The following is a 19740-nucleotide window of genomic DNA, read 5'->3' on the forward strand; positions in this document are numbered from 1 at the left end:
GTTTAGGGGGGCAGGCTCTGCACCCCCCTCCCACGTGCTGCTTTTGGGAAATCAGACAATGAAACCAGCAGGCTCATCCCCGGCACTTAAAACTGCTTGAAATGGGTTAAATCTATTTAATCTTTGTGCTGTGCTCAGCGAGGGCTGATCCCCCCCTCCTGCCCATGCAGGGGGATGGTTGGGCGCTGAACATGCATCTGCCACCTGGGGAAAAAATGGGACTGCCAGGATTTCAAGGAATGTCCCCAAATGGGGACGTCTCCATACTGGTGGGACAGCAAAGGTGCTGGCCAGACGGTTCTGGGGATAGTCACACACCACAGAGGGGCTGGGAGGGGACACAGCCAGGACACAGGGACACTTTTTGCCCCTATTGCTGTCCATATTACCTGAAACCACGAGTTCCCACTTGACTGTCCCCGTTCTTTCCCCCACCCCACTGTGGGGCAGCGAGCGATCACAGGTTCTGGACACAAAATTGGCTTTATTGGATGACTTAGTGTACGTATATATAACATCTACACGGGCAGACAGGGCAGGAAACCAGCGAGTAACAGGATAACTACAGCCTGAACAAGCAATCAATACCATCCCAAGCCTCCTTGGGCCACCTGCAGCCCTTAGCTTGGCTCAATCTTTTGAACTTCAGGCCACCAGGATTTTTATTTGAAAAAAAGGAAACTGGCTTTGATGCAGCTGGAATGGGAAAGTTTCCAGGCTCCAGCCTTACAAGACTGCCCCGGGGTGACTGCAGGACTGATTTCTGGACTACTAGGAGTCTCTACGGCTGCTGAAGCCAAGCCTATGAGTTATGTGCTTGGGAATTCACGGTGAAGGTGAAGGGCATTGACCAGCAGGTGCTGAACCAACGCTTTTAGCAAAAATCTCCACCAAAGCCTCCAGCCAGAGGAAGCAGCAGCTGGAGGCAAACGAGCAGTCTGGGTTTTGGGGTGGGTGGGTGTCACCAGTGCTGCTGGCACCTGGCAGGAGCCCGGGGCCATCGCAGCCCCCGAGGGACATCAGCAAACCTAAGGGAGACTCACGAGGAGCCCCTGTGCCCCGCTCGCTGCTGATGTGACCTCGTGGGGAGAGTGGCACCAAACCTCCCTGCAGGTAGGGAGGAAGAAGAGGAGGAGAAGGAGGAGGAGGGCAGCGTCCTGTACAAAGCCACAGCCCCGCGGATTTGTGCCCCCACACGAGGACCCGGCCACGCTCCTGCACCCTTGCTTCTTTCGGGGTCCTCGCTGGGGTCCTGGCTTCCCCCTGGCCGGGCTTCCAGGGGCAGATGGCAGCGGGAGGAGGAAGGGCAAGCGCTGGGGGAAGGCGGCGAGGCTCTGCGCTGAGGTCTCCTGTCGTCAGCAGGAGGCTGCCCCTCTCCTCAGGGCAGGTGGGTCATCACGGGCTTCTGCAAGGCACCGACAGCACGGCCTCAGCTCGTCCCCTGCCCCATGGGGTGAGGCCAGGGTGCTCCCCGTCCCTCCCCGGGGGTCTGAGGGGGGCTGCGTGGCCGGCCACGTACCGCAAAGAGCCGCTCTGCCCTCCTGCTCTTCCCGTTGGGGTTCCTCTGCGTCAGCGAGCCGCGGTACGCCGAGTTGCGGTCGAAGGAGTCGTCGGGACCTGTGGTAAAAGAAGAGGTGAGGCTGGGAGTAGGGCTCTGTGATCATTTGGGGCACCAGGAAGGGCACCTGGTCATCATCGCCCTTCCTCTGCCACCAGTTTCTGCCTTCGTGGGTCTCCTTTAAGAGTCTTTGACCTGAAAGGGGATGGAGCCATCCCATCGCCCAGCCTGGGCAGAGGGGATTATGCTCGCCTGGTGACATCCAGCCTGGTCAAGCATCCCTCTATGTCCTCGTGGGGCTGACGTGTCCCCGGTGCTGCCCTTATCTGCTGCCCTTCTCCACAAGGAGGGCAGCTGGGCAGAGGGGACCTCGCCACCTCCCAGCCTGGGGAACTGAACTTCAAATTGCCTGTATTCATGGGGAAGTGCGATTCCCTCTCTGCATTAAATGATCTTTTTCCCCTTTTCCTCCGTTCATCTTCTATTTGGCGTTATCTGGAAGAAGAACCATTCTTTCTGCCTGTGAGCTCATGGGGCGAGATAAGAGGGAAATAGAAAAGTCATTTCCTAGCGGCCCTCGCTGATAGCAGTCAGGATGAAGCCACCCCCGGCCACCCCAGCTGCCGGGACAGGTCCCAGGTCACTGGAGACCCTTGGTGGCATGGCCACCGGGGTGCCACAGATGAAGCAATTTGGAGGATGGGTGACCGAGCACCCCTGAGGCCACGGCTCTTACTGCTGATATCGAGAGGGCTGTGGAATTTCCTCCTGAGGAACTGCGGTCCGGACATCTCCTGCAAGAGAGGAGGAGATGTCAGTGGTGAGGAAGGGGACAGGGGGACCGAGGCACCCCAGAGGCTGCCTTTCTACAACTTTAAAGCGAGTCCTCTCGAGAGGGGAGGTGAATGCCTCATAGAGGCACAGAATATGTGCCTAGGGAAGGTGCTGATGAAGGGTTGAGCACAGACCCCCAGGATTGGGATGATCCTGCCCAGCACTCACCTGCCCACTCTTCCTCGCCTTTTCCACCGACTTCACGGTCAGCCCTGCCGCGGACAGGGCCGCGATTCGAGACTCGATGTCCGATATCTTTAAAGAGAGAAAAAATAAATAAGCAAACCCCCACGGGCAGGGCCTGGAAGACTCCCAGCCGGCTCCATTTGCTGCCACCAGCTCTCGGGGCTGCCCTCACCTCACTCTCTGCCTGCTGCACCCGAGCGGCTGCCGAGGCCACTTTGTCCTCCAGCTCTGACAGCTCCGAGTCGGTCGTGCCGCTGTGCTGAGCCCCTTCCTCAAGCTCCACGAGGGTCGTCTCGAGCTGGTACGTCTTCCCAGCAGTCAGGTATACCTGAAACACATGAAAAAAAAAATAAAAAGCACAACATTGCAAGTTAACCTTCCTCCTCTTCAGCCCCAGACACAACAGCTCCTGCCGCTGTTTTATGACCACCTTCCTGCCTCGCAGCACTGACAGCACCGCTCAGTTCTGGCAGGGCTTTTCATCTCATTTCCTCCCTTCCCGAGGTTTTTTGAGAGCAATTACCAACTGGGTGATGCAGCAAAAGACTCGACATGGATACAAGAAGGAGCAAAACTCCATGACCCCCTTGGGTAGCATCAGCATCCTCATGCCATGCGCCCAGAGGGGAGACAGGCACCTATGACCAAGCTGGGAAGGAGACAAATTGATGCTCCAAATCTGGTCCTTCTTTTTTAAGGGTGTTCTCCTGGCTGGGTTGCTTGAGTCAGGATTTGGGGGGCTGGTTTTGAGCAGCTTTGCACAGAAACTGCTCTGGGTGTGCAGAAATGATGCCAGAACCAGGAAGGGAAACACACGTGTGTAGAGTGCAGCACGGCCAAGATGAGCTAAGGGGTGTGGAACAGGGATGTGCGGCCACTACGGGAAGCAACGTGTTGACTTTGCTGTTTAGATAAGAGTGTGAGAGGAGCACAACTATCTCCCCTCATAAAACCATGGCTTTTACTGCCACTTACCTCCTCCTTGGCTACTACAAGGGTGCGAGTCCAAGCAACGCAATTTAGGAGACATTAATTTGTCCCCACGCGCTGACATAAGCCGACCAAGTGGGTTCTGGCCACCATTTTGCTGAACAGTCCCCAAACTTTGATACTGCTAATGCACATCCAGCTCCTCCAGTTCTATTTTTTTTTTCCCTCCATTTTTCTCACGGGCCGAGAACATGGGTCCCTCATGCTCCTTCCACCTTTCTCCTCAGCATCTCCTCCCCGTTTTTGACGGGAGGATCACAGGATCTTCCTACACATACGGGGAACACACACGCAACCTCTCTGATCCCTTAGTGTGCTGGCTAAACAAGAAATCCGTGAGGCTCTCTGCATTCCCACCCTGCTCCCAGAAAACTCTCGGGAACCTTACATTTTCTTCCAGTTCACGATACGCTTCGGCCACCTCCTTCCCACCTTCCAGGCTGGGATGCTGCCCTCCGAGGGGGGCACAGGGCCCGTTGTGCTGGCTCTCTCCATGCACTGACTCACAGACTGCTTTCTCCGCGGCATTTATGGCTCTCAGGACTTCAGTCGTGATTTCGCTCAAAGCCTGAGCCGACGACCTCTGCAAAAGCCCAGCACAGCCAAAGCGGAGGGCGAGGAGGAAGAAGGAAGGAGTGAAAAAAAATTAAATTAAAAATTATCATTGTTTTAATGTGTGCTGATGGTGTGAGAAACAGTGTGAGAGAGGGTAAAAGGGGCATTGGGCCTTTGGGAGCTGGAGAAAGACTGAGATAATTAAAGGGCTCGCATTGTTCCTGAAGGGCTCTCCAGCAGAGATGGAAGTGTGGCTAAAAAAGAGCTTTGATCTCAGCTCACGCTTCCTTGGGGACGGCGTGACAAAGGGAATCACCTCGAAACGCGGGTGGGGAGCTGCCATTAGCACAGAGCTGCTGCCGGGCCAGCTCCCCGTGGTGCAGGAAGGCTTCAGAGAGGTTCCCAAGGGACCTTTCCCTGCCTGGAAGCAGTGCCATGGAGCTGTTGGCCAGCAAAAGCATCTGGCCACCTGAAGGTTTTACAGGAGGGGAAGGCAACAGCTCTGCCTTACAGCTTTACTCCGCCAGGGAAACCCACGCCATCCTCTCACCCTTTTTCCTCCCAGGATGGCCGGTTCTGGTGCTGCACTGGAAAAGCGTGAGGCCTAACACAGCTTTACAGGGTCTGAGCATGGATGTCAATAACAAAAAAAGAAAGTATTGCATTGCCACAGGGCCAGAACTTGGGGCTCGTGCCCTCTCTTCCCACCCCAAGGAGCGCTGACAGCAGTAATGCTCGTGAGCGCTGCCTGCATTAGCCCCGTCGCTCGATCAGTCAGAAAGCACGTGTAAAAATAGACTGAAGAAACTCATCATCTCTCTCTCGGCTGATAATTCCCTAGAAACCAAGGAGATTGGGGTGATGTGTGCACTGGAGACAAAGACAAACAGTTTTGTTTACAGCCGCACGTATTTCCAGGCAAGTCGCTCTGCGGAGAACCAGCTCGCTCCGTCCTGCTGGCACTTTTATCATTTTATGGTGCCCTCACCGTGCGGCACCGAGCTTCACGTTTTCCCCTAGGAATGCCTGCTTTTGCCGCAGCCTTCCCCTGTTAGAAGGCTCCTTCCCGACTACACAGTAGACTTGCACAAAAAAGACTCAGAATTAAGCAAAATCCAAACCTGGCTCTTGACTGAGAGGGTGCTGATGCTAATTAAGGCTCGCGCCCACCACTGATAAATGCACTCTGAGTTCTGGTCTGATAACTGCAGATCAAGTTTCTTTCGGATCATCACTTTGTTTTCTAACAGGAGACACCCTCATAAATACCTCTAACAAGCAAAAGGAAAGTGTAAGAAAGGTTGCTGTTAAAAAAAAATCTATGCTGCCACAGCCTTTAACCCAAACTGCTCCATCTACATGTCACTGCAGTCATTTTGAACTCAATGTCCCACACAGGTATTTCATGGTTTTGCTCTAAGTGTTACCGTGATGCAAAAAAACCTGAATTTTTGTTTCCCTTGGCAGATTTGCTTTTACTTGGGCTGTTGTAACTCAGCTGGGTCTCTGCTTCAGAGCTGAGCTGAGTGACTTCTGTATTGCCCAGCTGACCCCACTGAGATGAGCGTGCCGGTATCCTCCCTGCTTCAGGGCTGCATTTTGGACAAAAAGTAGCAGAATTTAGGACAGATCCGGAGAATCTGGACTTCAACGTAAGAGGCACCAATTGGTCTCTCCTCCTGTTGCTGGCAGCAGGAGGCGATGGGAGGTAGCACAGTGCTCTAAGTGCAGGTGACACTGACCCAGTAGAGTGGAATTGGGGCCCCAAATTTTGATTTGGGAGGTGTGGGATGAAACAAGAGGCATGTTGGCATGGTGCAAGGGAGGAAGGAACCGGAGGTGGAGCCCAGAACAGCACAGGGAGGAGGGCACGGATCACCTTTCGAGCCTCACTGGCCATGTCATCGCTGGAGAAGCTCATCTCTGGTTTCTTCACTCGCGTCTTTTCTTCACGCTCCTCTTCTTCGGAGGAAACTTCTTTGTCGCTGATGTGGCTGGCTAGCTCCTGCAGCTTCCTCTTCAGCTCCTCTTCCTCAGCGTCGGGATCGAGCTGGGGCTCTGGGGCCGGAGACTGAAAGGAGAGCAGGGAAGGGACAGAAGGAAGCTGTGTAAGTGCAAGGGTCTGCTGTGGGGACACGGGGGTGCATCTGCCTCCAGACACCCTCACTAAGACCAGCCGGGTGTTCAGCACCAAAAGGGATCAGGAGCACCCCATGCCCACATCCCTCAGGCCTGCCCACCACCTCCTTCACAGGGCACAAGTGGCAGGGAGCAAACCAGCAACTTTAGGCTGTCCTCCTCAAAATAAATACAATCTGGAGCCCATGGGGAGCATTTCACAACAACTCAGAGATCCACCAGGCTGAGAGAAGCAGCCGTGCGAACCACCATCCCCCCGGGGAGCCTGGTTGTACCGCATCAGAGCCCCTAGGTGCTCCGGTTTGCGATGAGAAACCAGGCAGCACGTTTTCCCATAGGATAGAGGGCGTATTTCCACGCGGCCCTGTTATTACACACAATTCATTTTACCCGCAGAAGAAACCCATTAAACTCACAGCGGTTGGAAGGGATCTCTGGAAGTTACTGAACTCGCTGTCCCTCGAGTGAAGACGGGAATACAATTACCTGCATCGTACCTGATGGCTTTTGTCTAAGCTGTTCTTAACAGCCTCAAATAATGGCATCTGCAGCAGGCAACCTTTCTCCCAGGCAACCTATTCCAGGGCCCTGCTATCCTTTCTGCTAGAAAGCTTCCCTTAATAGTTAACCCAAAGCTGTCCTGCGGCAGCTTACACCCATTACCTCTACCCTGATCTGCCACACACATGGAAACAAAGCTTTACTTCTCCCTGAAGCACCTTTCTGCCTGCTTGGATACTTCTGTCCCTCTCACCCTTATCTTTTCTTTCCTGGGGTTAAACCACTTGGCATTTAAAGAATCCCATATATATTTTTTTCTAGACCTCAGACCATTCTAGGTGTTCTGGTTAGGTGATCAAATCCATGTTTTGGAGGTTTTGCTGATGGCTGCAGCTCTGCCAGCCTGGTGACACCTGCAAACGTGCACACCTCCTGCTCTGCTGGCTGGATTTACTGACAGAAACACTGAACAGCTGTCCCCGTTCAAAATTTGAGAGAGAATAAGAAATTGTATTGTTTTTTAGATGCCTGGGGGACTTCTCTGTAATTATCACTACTGAGCCATTTGTGGCCAGTGCACCTCATCCTAACGGGTTCACATGAAGGAAAAGAGAAGCACGCAGTCTAAAGTTAGAAACCCAAAATCAATGTTAAGTGGCCTCTGTTTTCACAGATTCTACATTGTTGCCCAACTTTAACTTAATTTAGCTGCTTTCTTCTGAGACTGATGGCACAGTAAGACAAGGGCAGCCCAGAGGAGATACAGAAATCCTTCTTGCCTCTGCTCTCTTACTCTAAATATTCTTGAAATTAGCATTTAATAGAGAACCAAAGCAAAACCCAGTTGTTTTCCTCGTGCAGAAGGGGCAGGGAAGGCAGAAGCTTGCACGGGGACCAGCTGATAGGAGGGAAAGGGACGGGCACTGTCCACATCTTCTCCCCAGCTTTGCCCTGTTACCTCGGCAGAGTGCACCAGGATTTTTTCCTCCAAGCGGTTCAGCATGCGTTCGATTGCGGACATGCGCTTGTTGAGCTCATGAATCTAGAGGAAAGGAGAGAGAAAAGGAGTAGAGGACAGAGCCGCCACCACTGCTAGGGTGGTGGGAACACAGCCCAGGGCACATGCAACCAGCAAAACAAAAAGAGCAAGGCACCACCACCATGGGCTCCCCAAAGAAGTCACAGCAGGAGAGGAGGGTTGGAGAATGGTTTACTCCATAAACCACTAAATAAATATAATAAACTATAATAAACCCTCACCACCAGCCCCAGAGTGTCCCTTGATGTCTAGAGGCATTGGGACGTGACACAGCCAACTCTCTTCCCATCATTTTTGTACTGCCCCAAATTCAACTCAACGTCAGTTTTCGCTCCCTGCTATGACATTTTTCATGCAGCTACTACCCCACTGCCCCCTGCTGAATACAGCACTGGGAGAGGAAGAGGGAGGGAGGAAGGAATTTCCAATGAAAAAATCCCAGATAGAAAACGTAAAACTGAAAGTTTTCCCAAAACACTTTGAAATTTTCTCGCTTCTCAATGCTTTGATTTATCAAGACTCTCGCCCCTCTTGTCTCCCTTCCTTCCTCTTCCAGCTGAAAAAGTGACCAGGAGAGGAGTCAGACAGACAAAATTCTGGAAATCAAAGAGAAATTGCTTTCTATGCTCAAGAGCCATGACAAATTTTTGTGGTTAAATCACTGCAAACATAAAAGGAAGCTTTTTTTTTTTTCTTCTTCTTCCTTTAGAAATGCAAGTTTTGCTTTCTTCCAAAACAATTCTTCCTCCTTTGATCAAAACAAATAAAATACAAATGATGAAAAATATTGCCCGTTTTACATAGATAAAACACCACCTTCCACATTACTCGTGCTCTGAGTGGCTGCCTCCCATTCAAAAGGGAGCGAGCAGTAAATGCAATAAGTAAATGCAGCAACAAAGGGATGCGAGGGCTTTGCTTTGTTTTTATAACATTTCCATCCTCTCACTGAGTTTTTGTGCTTGCTGGTGTTTGATTAATTAGATCCTCACAACAGCTTGGAGAGATTGCATCTGCTTAAGTGAAGATGAACATAAAAACCTGACACTGGGGAGAGCAGAGCACGGTAATTACCGTCCTGGATTGAATGCATCCTCAAGCAGCATTAAGCCTCCAGGCAGGAAGCAATCCAATCCAGCTGTAAGTGGTTTCTTGGTACTGTTGGGCCTGACTCTTGTGCCACTCCGGTGACAATGAGAGGTCTGTGATGGACCATAAAGCTCAGAAGAAGAGACCAATGTGAACCGAGCACCTGGTGCTACCTGCGCTATCCGTACTGCAGCTCAGAGAGGTCAGAGCATAATGCAGGGTTTGCTGTTGACGAAGACAGGAGCTGAAGAGCTTTTTTTTCACACTTCCTCACAGGCCAGGCTGGTTCCTACGCCTGGTGCTCACTGTGCAACACAAGGAGTGCACAAAGGCTGCCGAACACCGGTCTCTGTTGAAAAGCTTAAATGAACAAACCGAAATAAATCACAGCCCATAAGAAAGACATCAGCTAGGGCAAATGGCATTTTTTCCAGGGACCGAAGACAGGTTATTTTAGCAGAGGTGCTGCCTCCAGCCTCTCAGCTAACCAGGTGACATCTGCAAGAGACCCAAGACACCTAACAGAAGCTTTAGGTAAAAATGAAGGAGTCAGATTGTAGGAATCAGAGGAAAAGCAGCCTAAGATTGACATCACAACTTTGGAAATCCAGAATTAAGATCCCTTTAAGTGCCCCAGAATGGCTTTTGGGGAGACACACAAACAGTAGAAGAGTTGGTTTTCCTTGTGGTTTGGTCCTGCTCAGGACCAAGACCTAGGCCTCTGCTGAAACCGAACGTTTTTGTGTGTGAATGAGTTTTTCCCAGCTCAGGGCTTCTTTTCAAGTCACATCAGCTTTAAGAGTTGTGTTTTTTGTTTCGGATTCTATTTCAACACCTGCAGCTCCTGGAGTTGTAGGGCTAGTATCAATCTCTGGTTTTGTTACCAGAAAATTTAAGTTTCTTCTCTTAGGGACTGAAAAGCACGCTCCTGCCAGAGTTAAAGCAAAAGACATCTTCAGATCAAACACATTTTGATGAACTTGCACCCAAAGCAGTTTTAGAGAAGTGGGTTTTCATCTGTGATGTGGAAGTGACACAGGGCAAAGAGATGTGCTCTCCATCTCTCAAAACCTTCAAAAGACAACAAGGTGTCTGCCAGGAAAACGTTGCCTGTGAAGCACCAGGCTATGGGATGCGATACTGGGTTAACTTGTGTTCATAAAGATGCTTCTGGACCCTACATGGCACAGTCCAATGTCTTGAACCACCAGCTGGGAGCCGTCTAGCACTGAAACCTGCATCTTCCTGCCTGCTGTGGAATTGCAAACTAGCTGTGAGTTTTGAAAGATGTTCTCTCTTCTTTGGGCTTATACCAGGCCTCTCCTGGGCCAACAGTGACAGCAACACGTGCGTTGTTCTGAAGTTAATGGGCCAGCATGGAGCCTGGTTTCTTCCTGCTGGGCTGGGGGAAGGCTCTGCGGGACGCGGTTGCTAGTTGTAAATGCATCAGCGGCATAAAGGGCAGGAAGGATGAAGAGCTATTTAAGCTAATGAACGGTGTTGGCATAAGAACAAATGGGGCTGAATTAGGAATTAGAAGATGTCTCATAACCATTAGGGTGATGAGGTGCCACAGCAGCCTTCATACTGGTGTGATGGAGCAAAACACAGAGCACACTGGACCGTGCTTAAGCAAGAGCTTGCGGAGGTGATGAAGGAAGTCATCTGAGGCACTGCTAGGAATTTGGCCCCATTTCCCCACTGCAAAGCCCTGTGCACATTTCATGCCTAACGTACCGTGGTCTCATTAAGGACACCCAGTCCAAGGTTTTTCCATTTACTGGGGACTGAAAAACGAAGCACATTCACTAATTTGAACATATGCTGAGAGAAAGAGAAGGAAAGGAAAGGTTTCTCCCTGCTTAGGCACACAAAGCATGGTGATGAGGGATGGCTGTGGTTACAGACGCATTGCCAAAAACAGGGTCCAGGATGGCAGAATCACCCCTGTAAGCAGAAACCAGCAGATTTCTTCCCCATATATCTGTGTAGTCAAGCAGCACCGTGCATTTTGCTGCTGAAGAGGGCTGAGGGAGGCTTTACCATTCTCACCGCCGACCTTTCTCAAAGGCGGCGTCAAGGACTGCAGGTCCTTATTTACAATTAAAACACAAGCTTGCAGCCCTTTCGACACCCTTCTCTAGACTGTTCCCCTGTTCTCATTCAGGGGAGGGACGTGGCAGGTCGGCCTGACCCAGTCCTGCTGGGGCTGGAACACTCCACACCGTGAAAGAAAAGGATCTCGAGGCTGATTACATCTCCAAGCCTTGACCTGATCATAAAGCCCTGGCACATTTAATTGAAGAAAGGGGACACGCAAAACTATAGGTAGCTCGCAGTTTAACAGGGACAGACTGGAGAATTGACAGCATTGAAGGCAGGCTTGTTACTGCAACAACAGCGCGTACAAAGGGAAACGCCAGCACTTGGCTTTCTCCCAGCCATGGCTGCAGAAGAGGAAGGTTGGAAGGAGGCCTTGCGAAAGGTCCAGAGTGCTCCTGTGTAATGCTAATGGAGCAGAGAAACCACTCTTCTCCCTCGCCATGAGGGAAGGATAAGCCCTAAATGCAGCTCCATGCCCCTGGGCCTGCTCCCATGTCATGGCCACCTCTGCAGGTCCCCACAGCGCTGGGGGCAGAGCGGGGCCTTGGGCCTTCATCTCACTGGTGCCACCCGGCTGTGACAAGGGGACAAGCCAGCCCCTAGGTCATCCCACATCCCACCGCCGTGCTTGGCAAAGTGTAATGGCCACACTCCTTTCTCCCCTGGATCCTGCAGAGAGAAGGATCCGGAGCATGCAGGGAGCTACAATCCCTTTTGGGCCAGCACCTGGCAGGCTCCAGTGCCAAACTGCACCTCTGCGGAAGGGGACAATGGTTTTGTGCAAATTTATTGTGTTTTCTGGTTATTTGTGGGTCTGCTTCACCTCTGAGCCACACCTGGCAGATAACAAGGGTGGTTTGTGGAAACACAGCCTTGGCCACAGCCGTGGTCCCACAAGGGGCTCTGCAGCCCGCTCGATACCTGGTTTCCCGAGTGGCTGATGTTCTCCTGGGAGGAGGCTCTGCTCCGGCGTTTCACGTGGTGGGGCAGGTAGGCAGGGACCTTCTGGGCTCCATTCACATCCTCGTCAGAAGTGTCCATGTCTGCAGAGTACGGGGACCGGGGCTGCTCACCCCAGGGACTGCCTTTTGGAGAGAGAAAGCTTCAGTACAAAGATCCCAGAGATTCATACGAACTCCTGGACATCAGTCCCATCCCTAAGACAAACAAATAACCAGTCCCTTCTCCAGGTTACTCTTTCTGTCCTTTGTCAGAGCTGCAAGCAGAGCTGCTGAGGTGGAGCTGGGAACAAGGAGCATCATCCTCACCCTCTCGCACCCCAAAGAGCTGTGCCCTAAACCAAAAACTGACAGCGAGTTTTTGATTTTGTGGCAGTCCATGTTTGGACACTGCACTTCATGCATTCAAGTGCTGGTAGGTATTTGTCTCAGGGGTACCAGCCTAGGAGGGAGCATTTAAAAGAGCAGACCCAACACCTTTTAAAGGAGGATTTCAAATGAGACGAGAACAATTGCAGGAAAGGGAATTAATAAACCTGAGGGCCCTGCTGATTTAACAACCCAGAGGGGCTCAGAGTGGGAATTTAAATGGTACAGATTAAGGTTTATTCAGTGTTTCCCAGTGCTCTGGAAGCCAAACACTGGAAAATACAGCCAGGCAGTTTGAGACCCAGAGTGATACGTGCCACAGCTGCCTGTAATGCAAAAGATGGCATTCAGTCCTCCTGGCTCTGCTGTCACAGCAGGAGACAGCAGTAATTCTGTGCCCTCATTTGCTAGGGTATTTATAAACCACAGACCCCACAGCCTGCCTGTGCAGCCAGCGACCAGGATTTTGTTGTGGACAAGACCAGCCCATTGCAGCCAAATAATTTCAGATGATTCTTTTGTGCCAAAAAAAATAATATATATCACTTCTGCAGATGGGCATTTTGTCATGACACTCAAGCCTTTTAGTCACTTTGAGGTTGTTCAAAAAAGCCATTTGCATTTTGGTCCAGCTGTTCTTGCAGCCACCTTTCCCCAGAAGGAGCGAGGAGGAGTCCAGCCCCACACACCTACCAGGTTTTGTATTTCTTTCCAGGCTCCTTCTCCGCGAATTGATGGTGAGATGAACCTCTGTGCTGAAGAGCTGCTCTGGAGGGCTTGGGTGCTGTTCCTGTTCTTGCAAGATGTGGTGGAAGACTGCTGCCAGACCTGCTTCCTCCATCCTGTGCTCCTGGGGGGCATCTTCAGCCGAGCTGGGGAAGCCTGGGAAGGACTGAGAGGCAAGGATTGATGCCGGGCTGCTGCCAGTGGGGGCTCCTCTCCCTTCCCTAGCAGTTCCTGGCTTTGTCCTCCAATACATGCATGGGCTGACCTTTTATAATGCCAGTTTTTAACAACCCAGTTTAAAGGCCTCTTAACCTTGCTGCTCAACACTGAGCAATACTTAGGATCACTGCCAGGGGGCACTGTTAATTTTTATGAGAAATTGGTATAGAGTCGCTGCAGCTAGGCAGAAAAAAACTTGGTCCGTAAGATCCACTCTTTTAAAACACCATGGCCTTTTTCTTACTAAAATAATAACGAGTTTCTGCTCCACATATCTGCAAATGATAAATTGGATCTTCTTGGCAGAGGTCAGCTCTCCCTAGATGTTAAATCCTGCAGCATAAGGGATATAATGAATATTCTTAGATAACGAAAGAATGGATCTACTTCCTTGCCCCAAACTCATACCAATTTATGTGGAATTGTGTGGATTGGCTTTTTGTTTGTCTGTTTGTTTTACAGCCTTTGTGACGTGTCTCAGAACATCCTAGTTCTAGCTAGGAGAGGAGTTTAAATTATCACAGCCCGGGGTCAGGCACCCGGGTGCTAGCACAGCAGGCGTGGGGCCCTGATAACACGGCTGCCTCCAGTGTGCACCGGGCTCCTTTCTGCGCCCCTCTTGTGGGGCTGACACTCAAACGCTACATCCCCAGTGCCACCACATGGGAAAAACAGCCCCAGACTAGATGGTATGATAGGAGAGCAGGCTGTTTTTTATTTTTTTTTCTGTCCCTTGACTAGTGAATGTTCAGTTTCCAAAAGCTAGCTGGAAATTAGAGTGTCCTGTAGCCCTACAACAACACGAGGAAACAGCTGCCTGCAGAGATCAGCCAAGGGATCTGAAGGGGGAGATGCAGAAAGTCTCTTGGTATCTCATCTGACTGACCATCCCACTCCATTCAGCTGTCCTAACTTGGCAAAGGACTTGGGATGGGAGAGGATACAGCAGGGCTCTGGGGAGAATCAGCACCGCCGCCTCTCAGCACCACCATGCAGCTGCAAAGCTGGCCAAGGAGGTGGCAGAGGTGGTGAGGAGGAGGAGGAGAGGCAGAAGAGCAACCCCACCACCCCACCAGTACCTGGAAGCCATCCGGGCTGATTGGTGCTGGAGAAAGCTGCACAGACTGGCGGCGAGACTGGGAAGAGTACTCCGAGTCCAGTTCGAAATCAAAGGGATGGACAGACAGCAGGCGCTTTGTCTTGCGCATCTTAGCATGGAAAGTGCAAGAAAGGAGAACTCAGCGTGAACCACAGCTGGTCCTGAAGAAAACAGCCCTCGTCTCCTCAGTCTGCCTGAACCTGTGCACAGGCCAAGGCAAGGCTCCTACTTTTCTGGAGAATATTTGGCCACAGGATTATCCCGTTTGCAAGGAGCCGGGTGTACAGGACAGCAGATGCTTATACTGGAGTCAAGGAAAAGCAGGCTCCTGGCTTACACAGCTCTGGATCAGGACTGTGGCCAGCAACAGGCAGAGAGAGAGTCTCTCCTGGTTTATAAAGGCTCAGTGGGCAAGCTGAGCTATTTGACCCCTCAGAGAGGTCCAGGAGCTGCTCTCGGGTCCTACAGCATCCCCCTGCCTTCAGCCAGGGATGCTGTGGGTGAGATCTCCCCATGTCTGTGAGGTCTTTGGCTGTCTTGGGGCAGGAGCAGCTTGGACAAGCCCCCAAGACTTCAGAAGGGTAGATGAAAAATGAAGTACTGAGGGTGTGAAGTGCAGCACATAACCGTAGGCTGGAATGGTGTGCGTGTAACAGGAGGTATGTAACATTAACAGCATTTCAAGGAAAGGTTTCGTACATACTGCAAGGACAGATACACTCCCTAGCAGGAACAGAAAGCCACCACCACCTCTGGCAGGCCAGCTGCAGTCGAAGGCACAGAGTGAGGCAGAAGGGGTGGCAGAAGGAGAGGCTTACCCTGCTGTAACACTCTGCTTCAGCCCCACGAAGGGCATCATCTTCATCATCACTGTCATCCCCGATGCTGCCGCCGGAACGGAGCTGGCATTCACCTGGAGGGAGGACAGCGGCACGCTGAGCAGGAGACGCTCAGCACCCGTCACCTGGGGCAGGTGAGTCCCCACCACATCGCACCTTGCTTCTCCTCTGGGTTGAAGCAGTCCACGCCAGAAACACCTCCCTCTGTTAATTTGGTTTTGGCACGCTACGCCAGAGCATGGGCATTGCACGAGTAAAAGGGGAGGGGACACAGGATGGGAAGGGACTGGAATTTCTCTCATCCTATCAAAAGGCAAAGTTGACCAACCCTTTCCTCCTAACAAACACAACTTCTACCCACAAACTCAGTGTGTTCACCACAAACACAGCCAGCTTTAAGCATACAACGTAGACGCACCGAGATCGCGATGAGCGCTGGCAAGCTTCGAGTCTGGCTGTAACCAAAAATCCCAGTTGTGCCAGAACCCACCCTTGGGAACCCCGGGTGCACTGCAGGCAGGAGCCGAGCAGTGGCGGGACATCCTCCTTGTCCCAGCAGCTCTGCAGTTCACAGCCAGGGGCTGGGAAAAGGAGGAGACAGCAGCAGCCTCTCCCGAACTGCAAGCTGCACGCTGCAATTCTCTTTTCAACTTACTGTTTATGTCTGGCAGGCTGTAAACTCTGTCGTGAAGACCTAAATGAGAAGAAAACATTGGGGAAAAATAAATACATTTTCTCCAGGTCGCTTGCACAGAACGAGACTCAGAGCTGCAGTTCACTGCAGTTCTCAGTCTCTAACCACCACAAGGCACAGTCGTGAAAAGACTCTTTAGAGGGAACAAAACACGTACTCGGAGACAGAACTTGTGAAAAAGAATCAAAAAGCTCTTTGCCACCACTTCCCCAGTCCTAATGAAACACATCATGGGCTGGGAATGCAGCAGGAGGGGTAGCCACAGCAAACAATTCATCCTCCTTGCACCGTGCTGTACTTCTGCAAGCAGCATCCTGTGAGGATGTTCTTGCTTCCTCAAGGGTCAAGCCTTGTTAACGAAGCAATGACAAAAAAAAAAAACCAACAACAACAACAAAAAAAAATGTCTGCCTTTGTGAAAAAGAAGGCAGAACCTCAATTTAAAGAAGTCTAAAACATTGCTATCCTCAGACAGGGGCTGGTTTTCCCTTGGATTGTCCTTGTTTTGTGGTCTGATGAATTCTCACACTGTGTAAGTTGTTTCTCAGCCCTTTAATTTCATGTTTGCTGTCTCTATCCTCCATGCTTTTTGATATCTCTGCCACGAGTGGTCTGGACAGAAGAACTAGCCTGAATCAGCTCATATTGATGGTATTTGTGCAGAGTTTTCCAGGGCTTCTCAAGGTGGGAATAAAATCCACATTAGCTTTTCAAGGCCGGAGATGGGTTAAAAGCCTGAAAATCACTGCCACCTGCTGACACGCACGCTGCTGGATACCCACAGCTGTCAATTCCCCTCTCCTGCGAGGACACATTTTACTCCTCGCCCTCAGCAGACTCCCAGCAGGAAGGCGTTTTGCCTAAAAATCCCGAGGGCCTGGTGTGGCCGTGGTGGGTTCCGTGCCTGCTGGCCGTACACACCAGACAGACGTGGCTTCACCTCGCCGCCGACACAGGGCTCAAAACCCATCACATCTCCCACGGAGCAAACCTGGGGGCTGTTTGCGGGCAGCCAGCACGTCTGATAAGCAAATTCCTTGCCCGAGGAATGCAAGGCAAGATGAGGGAATTAATCTTTGCTGGAGACAGAGCTCAGGCTTCCTACCCTGAGGTTTTGGGGGTATCATCCCGGTGCTCGCCCTCACCTAGAAATGCCGAGTTGTCCCGCTGCCCTGGCTGCAGCCTGCCGTAGAGGGACTGCAGCACCTTGGCACTTCCAAACCTCTTGAATCGGGACCTCACGTGCTCGTAGTACCACTCCAGGGACCCGATCTTCACAATCCTGCTCCAAGAGAGGACAGAGGGTGAGCCAGCGTCCCATCGCCACACGGCTGGGAGAACTGCAGCACCTCAATTCCCTCACCACCCCGCAACCCTGGACAGATTTTTTCCCTGTACCTGGAGAGGCGGCAGGGGTCGCAGACCCAGCCCTGCTCCTTCTTGTTGTAGCGGCTGCAGCTCTTGCAGGTGTAGAAGTGGCAGTCCAGGCACTGCCGCTTGCTGTTCAGCAAGAACTTGAAGGGCTGCAGGCAGTGGACGCAGTGGGTTTCGTTGAGGTGGGACTGATTTGTCAGGAACGCCCTCTTGCTGCTTTCCTGGTCGATCTTGCACTTCAGCTCCCTGCAGAAAGACCCCAAAGCAGAGTGGCAGGCATTAGGTGGTGGGCAGTAATATAACGTAATCTCACCGAGCTCTGCCACCTCTCACGTGGCAAACTCTGTAACCCTCGATCATTTCAGGGAATGATTTTCCAGGGGGCACCCCGAGCCCCACAGCTTGTGGAAAACAGCCGGAGGGCAAATCTAATTAATGACAAAACGGGGGTTAAATAAGCTGAGCCAAAGCAAAGCAGCCGGGCTCTGGATTCAGAGCAGGTTACGATCTTAGATTAGGAAGAATTAAGAGAGGTGTTGATCCCATCCCTCGGTGCTAAATTCAGCACAGATTTATATCATATACAGGGTGCCTGTGTGGTGAGGTTCTGGCCACGGCTGGCAGAGATGCTCGTGATGCTCCCGTGAAAGCCCAGCTAATGGGAACAATTTTGGGAGCACGTCCTCTCTGCCACCAGACCTGGCTATCAGGGCTGGTCCCCATGCAGGAGGGACCCTCAGCAACAGCCAGGGCCAGCCAAAACACACATTTCCACCCACCTGCCCAGAGCAGGGGCCGAAGGCTCTGCCTGAAGGCTCTCTGTTTGTTCTCTGCACCAGCCCAAATATGTTTGCCTTTGGGGCTACGGTTGCGAGACGCTGTTTGACTTGTAGGGAAGGTCCTACGAGGCTTGTTTTCCGCCTAGGCAGGATTGGAAGCTGCCTTTTCCAGAGCAGAAATCAGCCTGGGCCACACACCTCGAGCAAGCAGCAGGCTTCATGGGGTTTCTGCTGTACCTGGCTGGCTCCACCACCACTAAACTTTCCTCCAGGGCTTTGCCGTGGAGAAACTAAAGCAAAACATAAGGCAAAAGCTCTGCCAGGTCATCGCCAGGTGTCACTCATGTCCCTCCAGCCCCCCCAGATCCTTGCACTGGGATTAGGGATCAGCTCGATTTATTTTTTTCTTTTTCCCCATGGAGATTTTTAAAGCCAGCTTGCTGCCAGCACACCATTCACTGTTATGCTGGGACGGTTCCAGCTTACATTAACCCAGGCTCTGGAACACACAAAATCAGTATAAAGACCCACTTGGGCGTCTACTTTTTGATATTCAGATGCTCACCCTCCTAGCAGTGTTGCTAGCAACACGGTGCTAACGTTGAGCAGTACATTTCTATGGGGATACCAAAAACAAAGCCCCAAACAGAAAACCCATGATGCTGCAGACTGTGCCAGCCCTACAAACCAGCTTGTAGACACACAGCTCAAGAAAACAGGCACTTTTAAGCCTTTTTCCTTGCATTTTGTTTTATACAGGCATGCTCCCTTCCTTGTCCATCTCCACGGAGGGGCAGAGCTGCAGGAGCTGAGGACACCCACTGCCATGCCGTGTTTTGCCACCCCCCCCGGCAGGTGAACCAGTTTTCCTACCAGCTATCATCAAATCTCCCAGTTAATTGCACCAGCAAGCCAGTGAGGCTCCCATGCCCTCCTGCATCTCATGAAAAGGGGAATATTTCAAACCTACTTGCCTCTTCTGTGGCTGAAATCGAGGCTGATTTCTTCCAGGGCGAGCATCCTAGGGGAAATCCCTAGCAAAGGATGACTCTCAGCCACTCACCCTCCCCTTGTGATCTGGGGGAGAAATCATCTCTATCAAATGTCCTGTTTTTAAGGGAATGAATGTACATCCGTTTGCTGTTCTGGTGACTTTCCTGTCCCAACCTGTGGCTCCCTAAAACTGTCCTCAAGTGGCACACACAACATATTTAAGCCTACTGATGACAGGTTCAGTTATTTCTCGGAGATCCTATAGGACCCCATGGGCTCCCAGGACCCACTGAATTGCTGACCACCGATCTCCCAGACCCCATGGTGTTGATACTCACTCCAGCCGTTCCTCCTCTTTCTTCCGCAGGTCGAAGTCCCTCCGAACCACCTCCCAGACATGCCTGGCCTCCTCATCGGTCAGCTTGGAGAGATCCAGCTTCCTCCCCATCTCTCGCCGGCGAGTCTGAGTGACAAAAGCAGCCACGTCACGGAGCTTAAAACACCTCCCTGGGGGGAAAAAATGCAGGAAAGCCACGGGGCTTGGCACGGGGCTGAGCATCCCCTGGTGTGCCAGCTCGCCCGGAGCGACCGGCTCTGGCACGCTGGGTCCCACCAGCCTGCCCCCCAGCACCGCCTCTGCTCCTTGCTGTATTTCGACCCTTAAACCCACCATCCTGCACCTACAGCCTTGTGTG

The 19740-nt window shown here is 51.8% G+C and overlaps 1 protein-coding gene across 1 annotated transcript; it reads right to left on the reverse strand.

Moving 5' to 3' along the window:
• Positions 1–1378: 1378 nt before the first annotated feature.
• On the reverse strand, positions 1379–19493 carry MLPH (melanophilin; the record flags this gene model as incomplete). The annotated part of the gene is made up of 16 exons (XM_084289408.1): positions 1379–1405; positions 1520–1617; positions 2295–2352; positions 2561–2647; positions 2751–2906; positions 3957–4151; positions 6003–6194; positions 7722–7805; positions 11916–12075; positions 13012–13214; positions 14347–14475; positions 15185–15279; positions 15861–15899; positions 17045–17181; positions 17298–17519; positions 19384–19493. 16 exons carry the CDS (start codon positions 19491–19493, stop codon positions 1379–1381), a joined length of 1992 nt encoding a protein of 663 aa, XP_084145534.1.
• Between the last annotated feature and the right edge of the window lie 247 nt (positions 19494–19740).

The sequence above is a fragment of the Netta rufina genome, assembly GCF_964035555.1.
Source record: "Netta rufina genome assembly, chromosome: 6".
In the NCBI taxonomy this organism is placed as follows: Eukaryota; Metazoa; Chordata; class Aves; order Anseriformes; family Anatidae; genus Netta; species Netta rufina.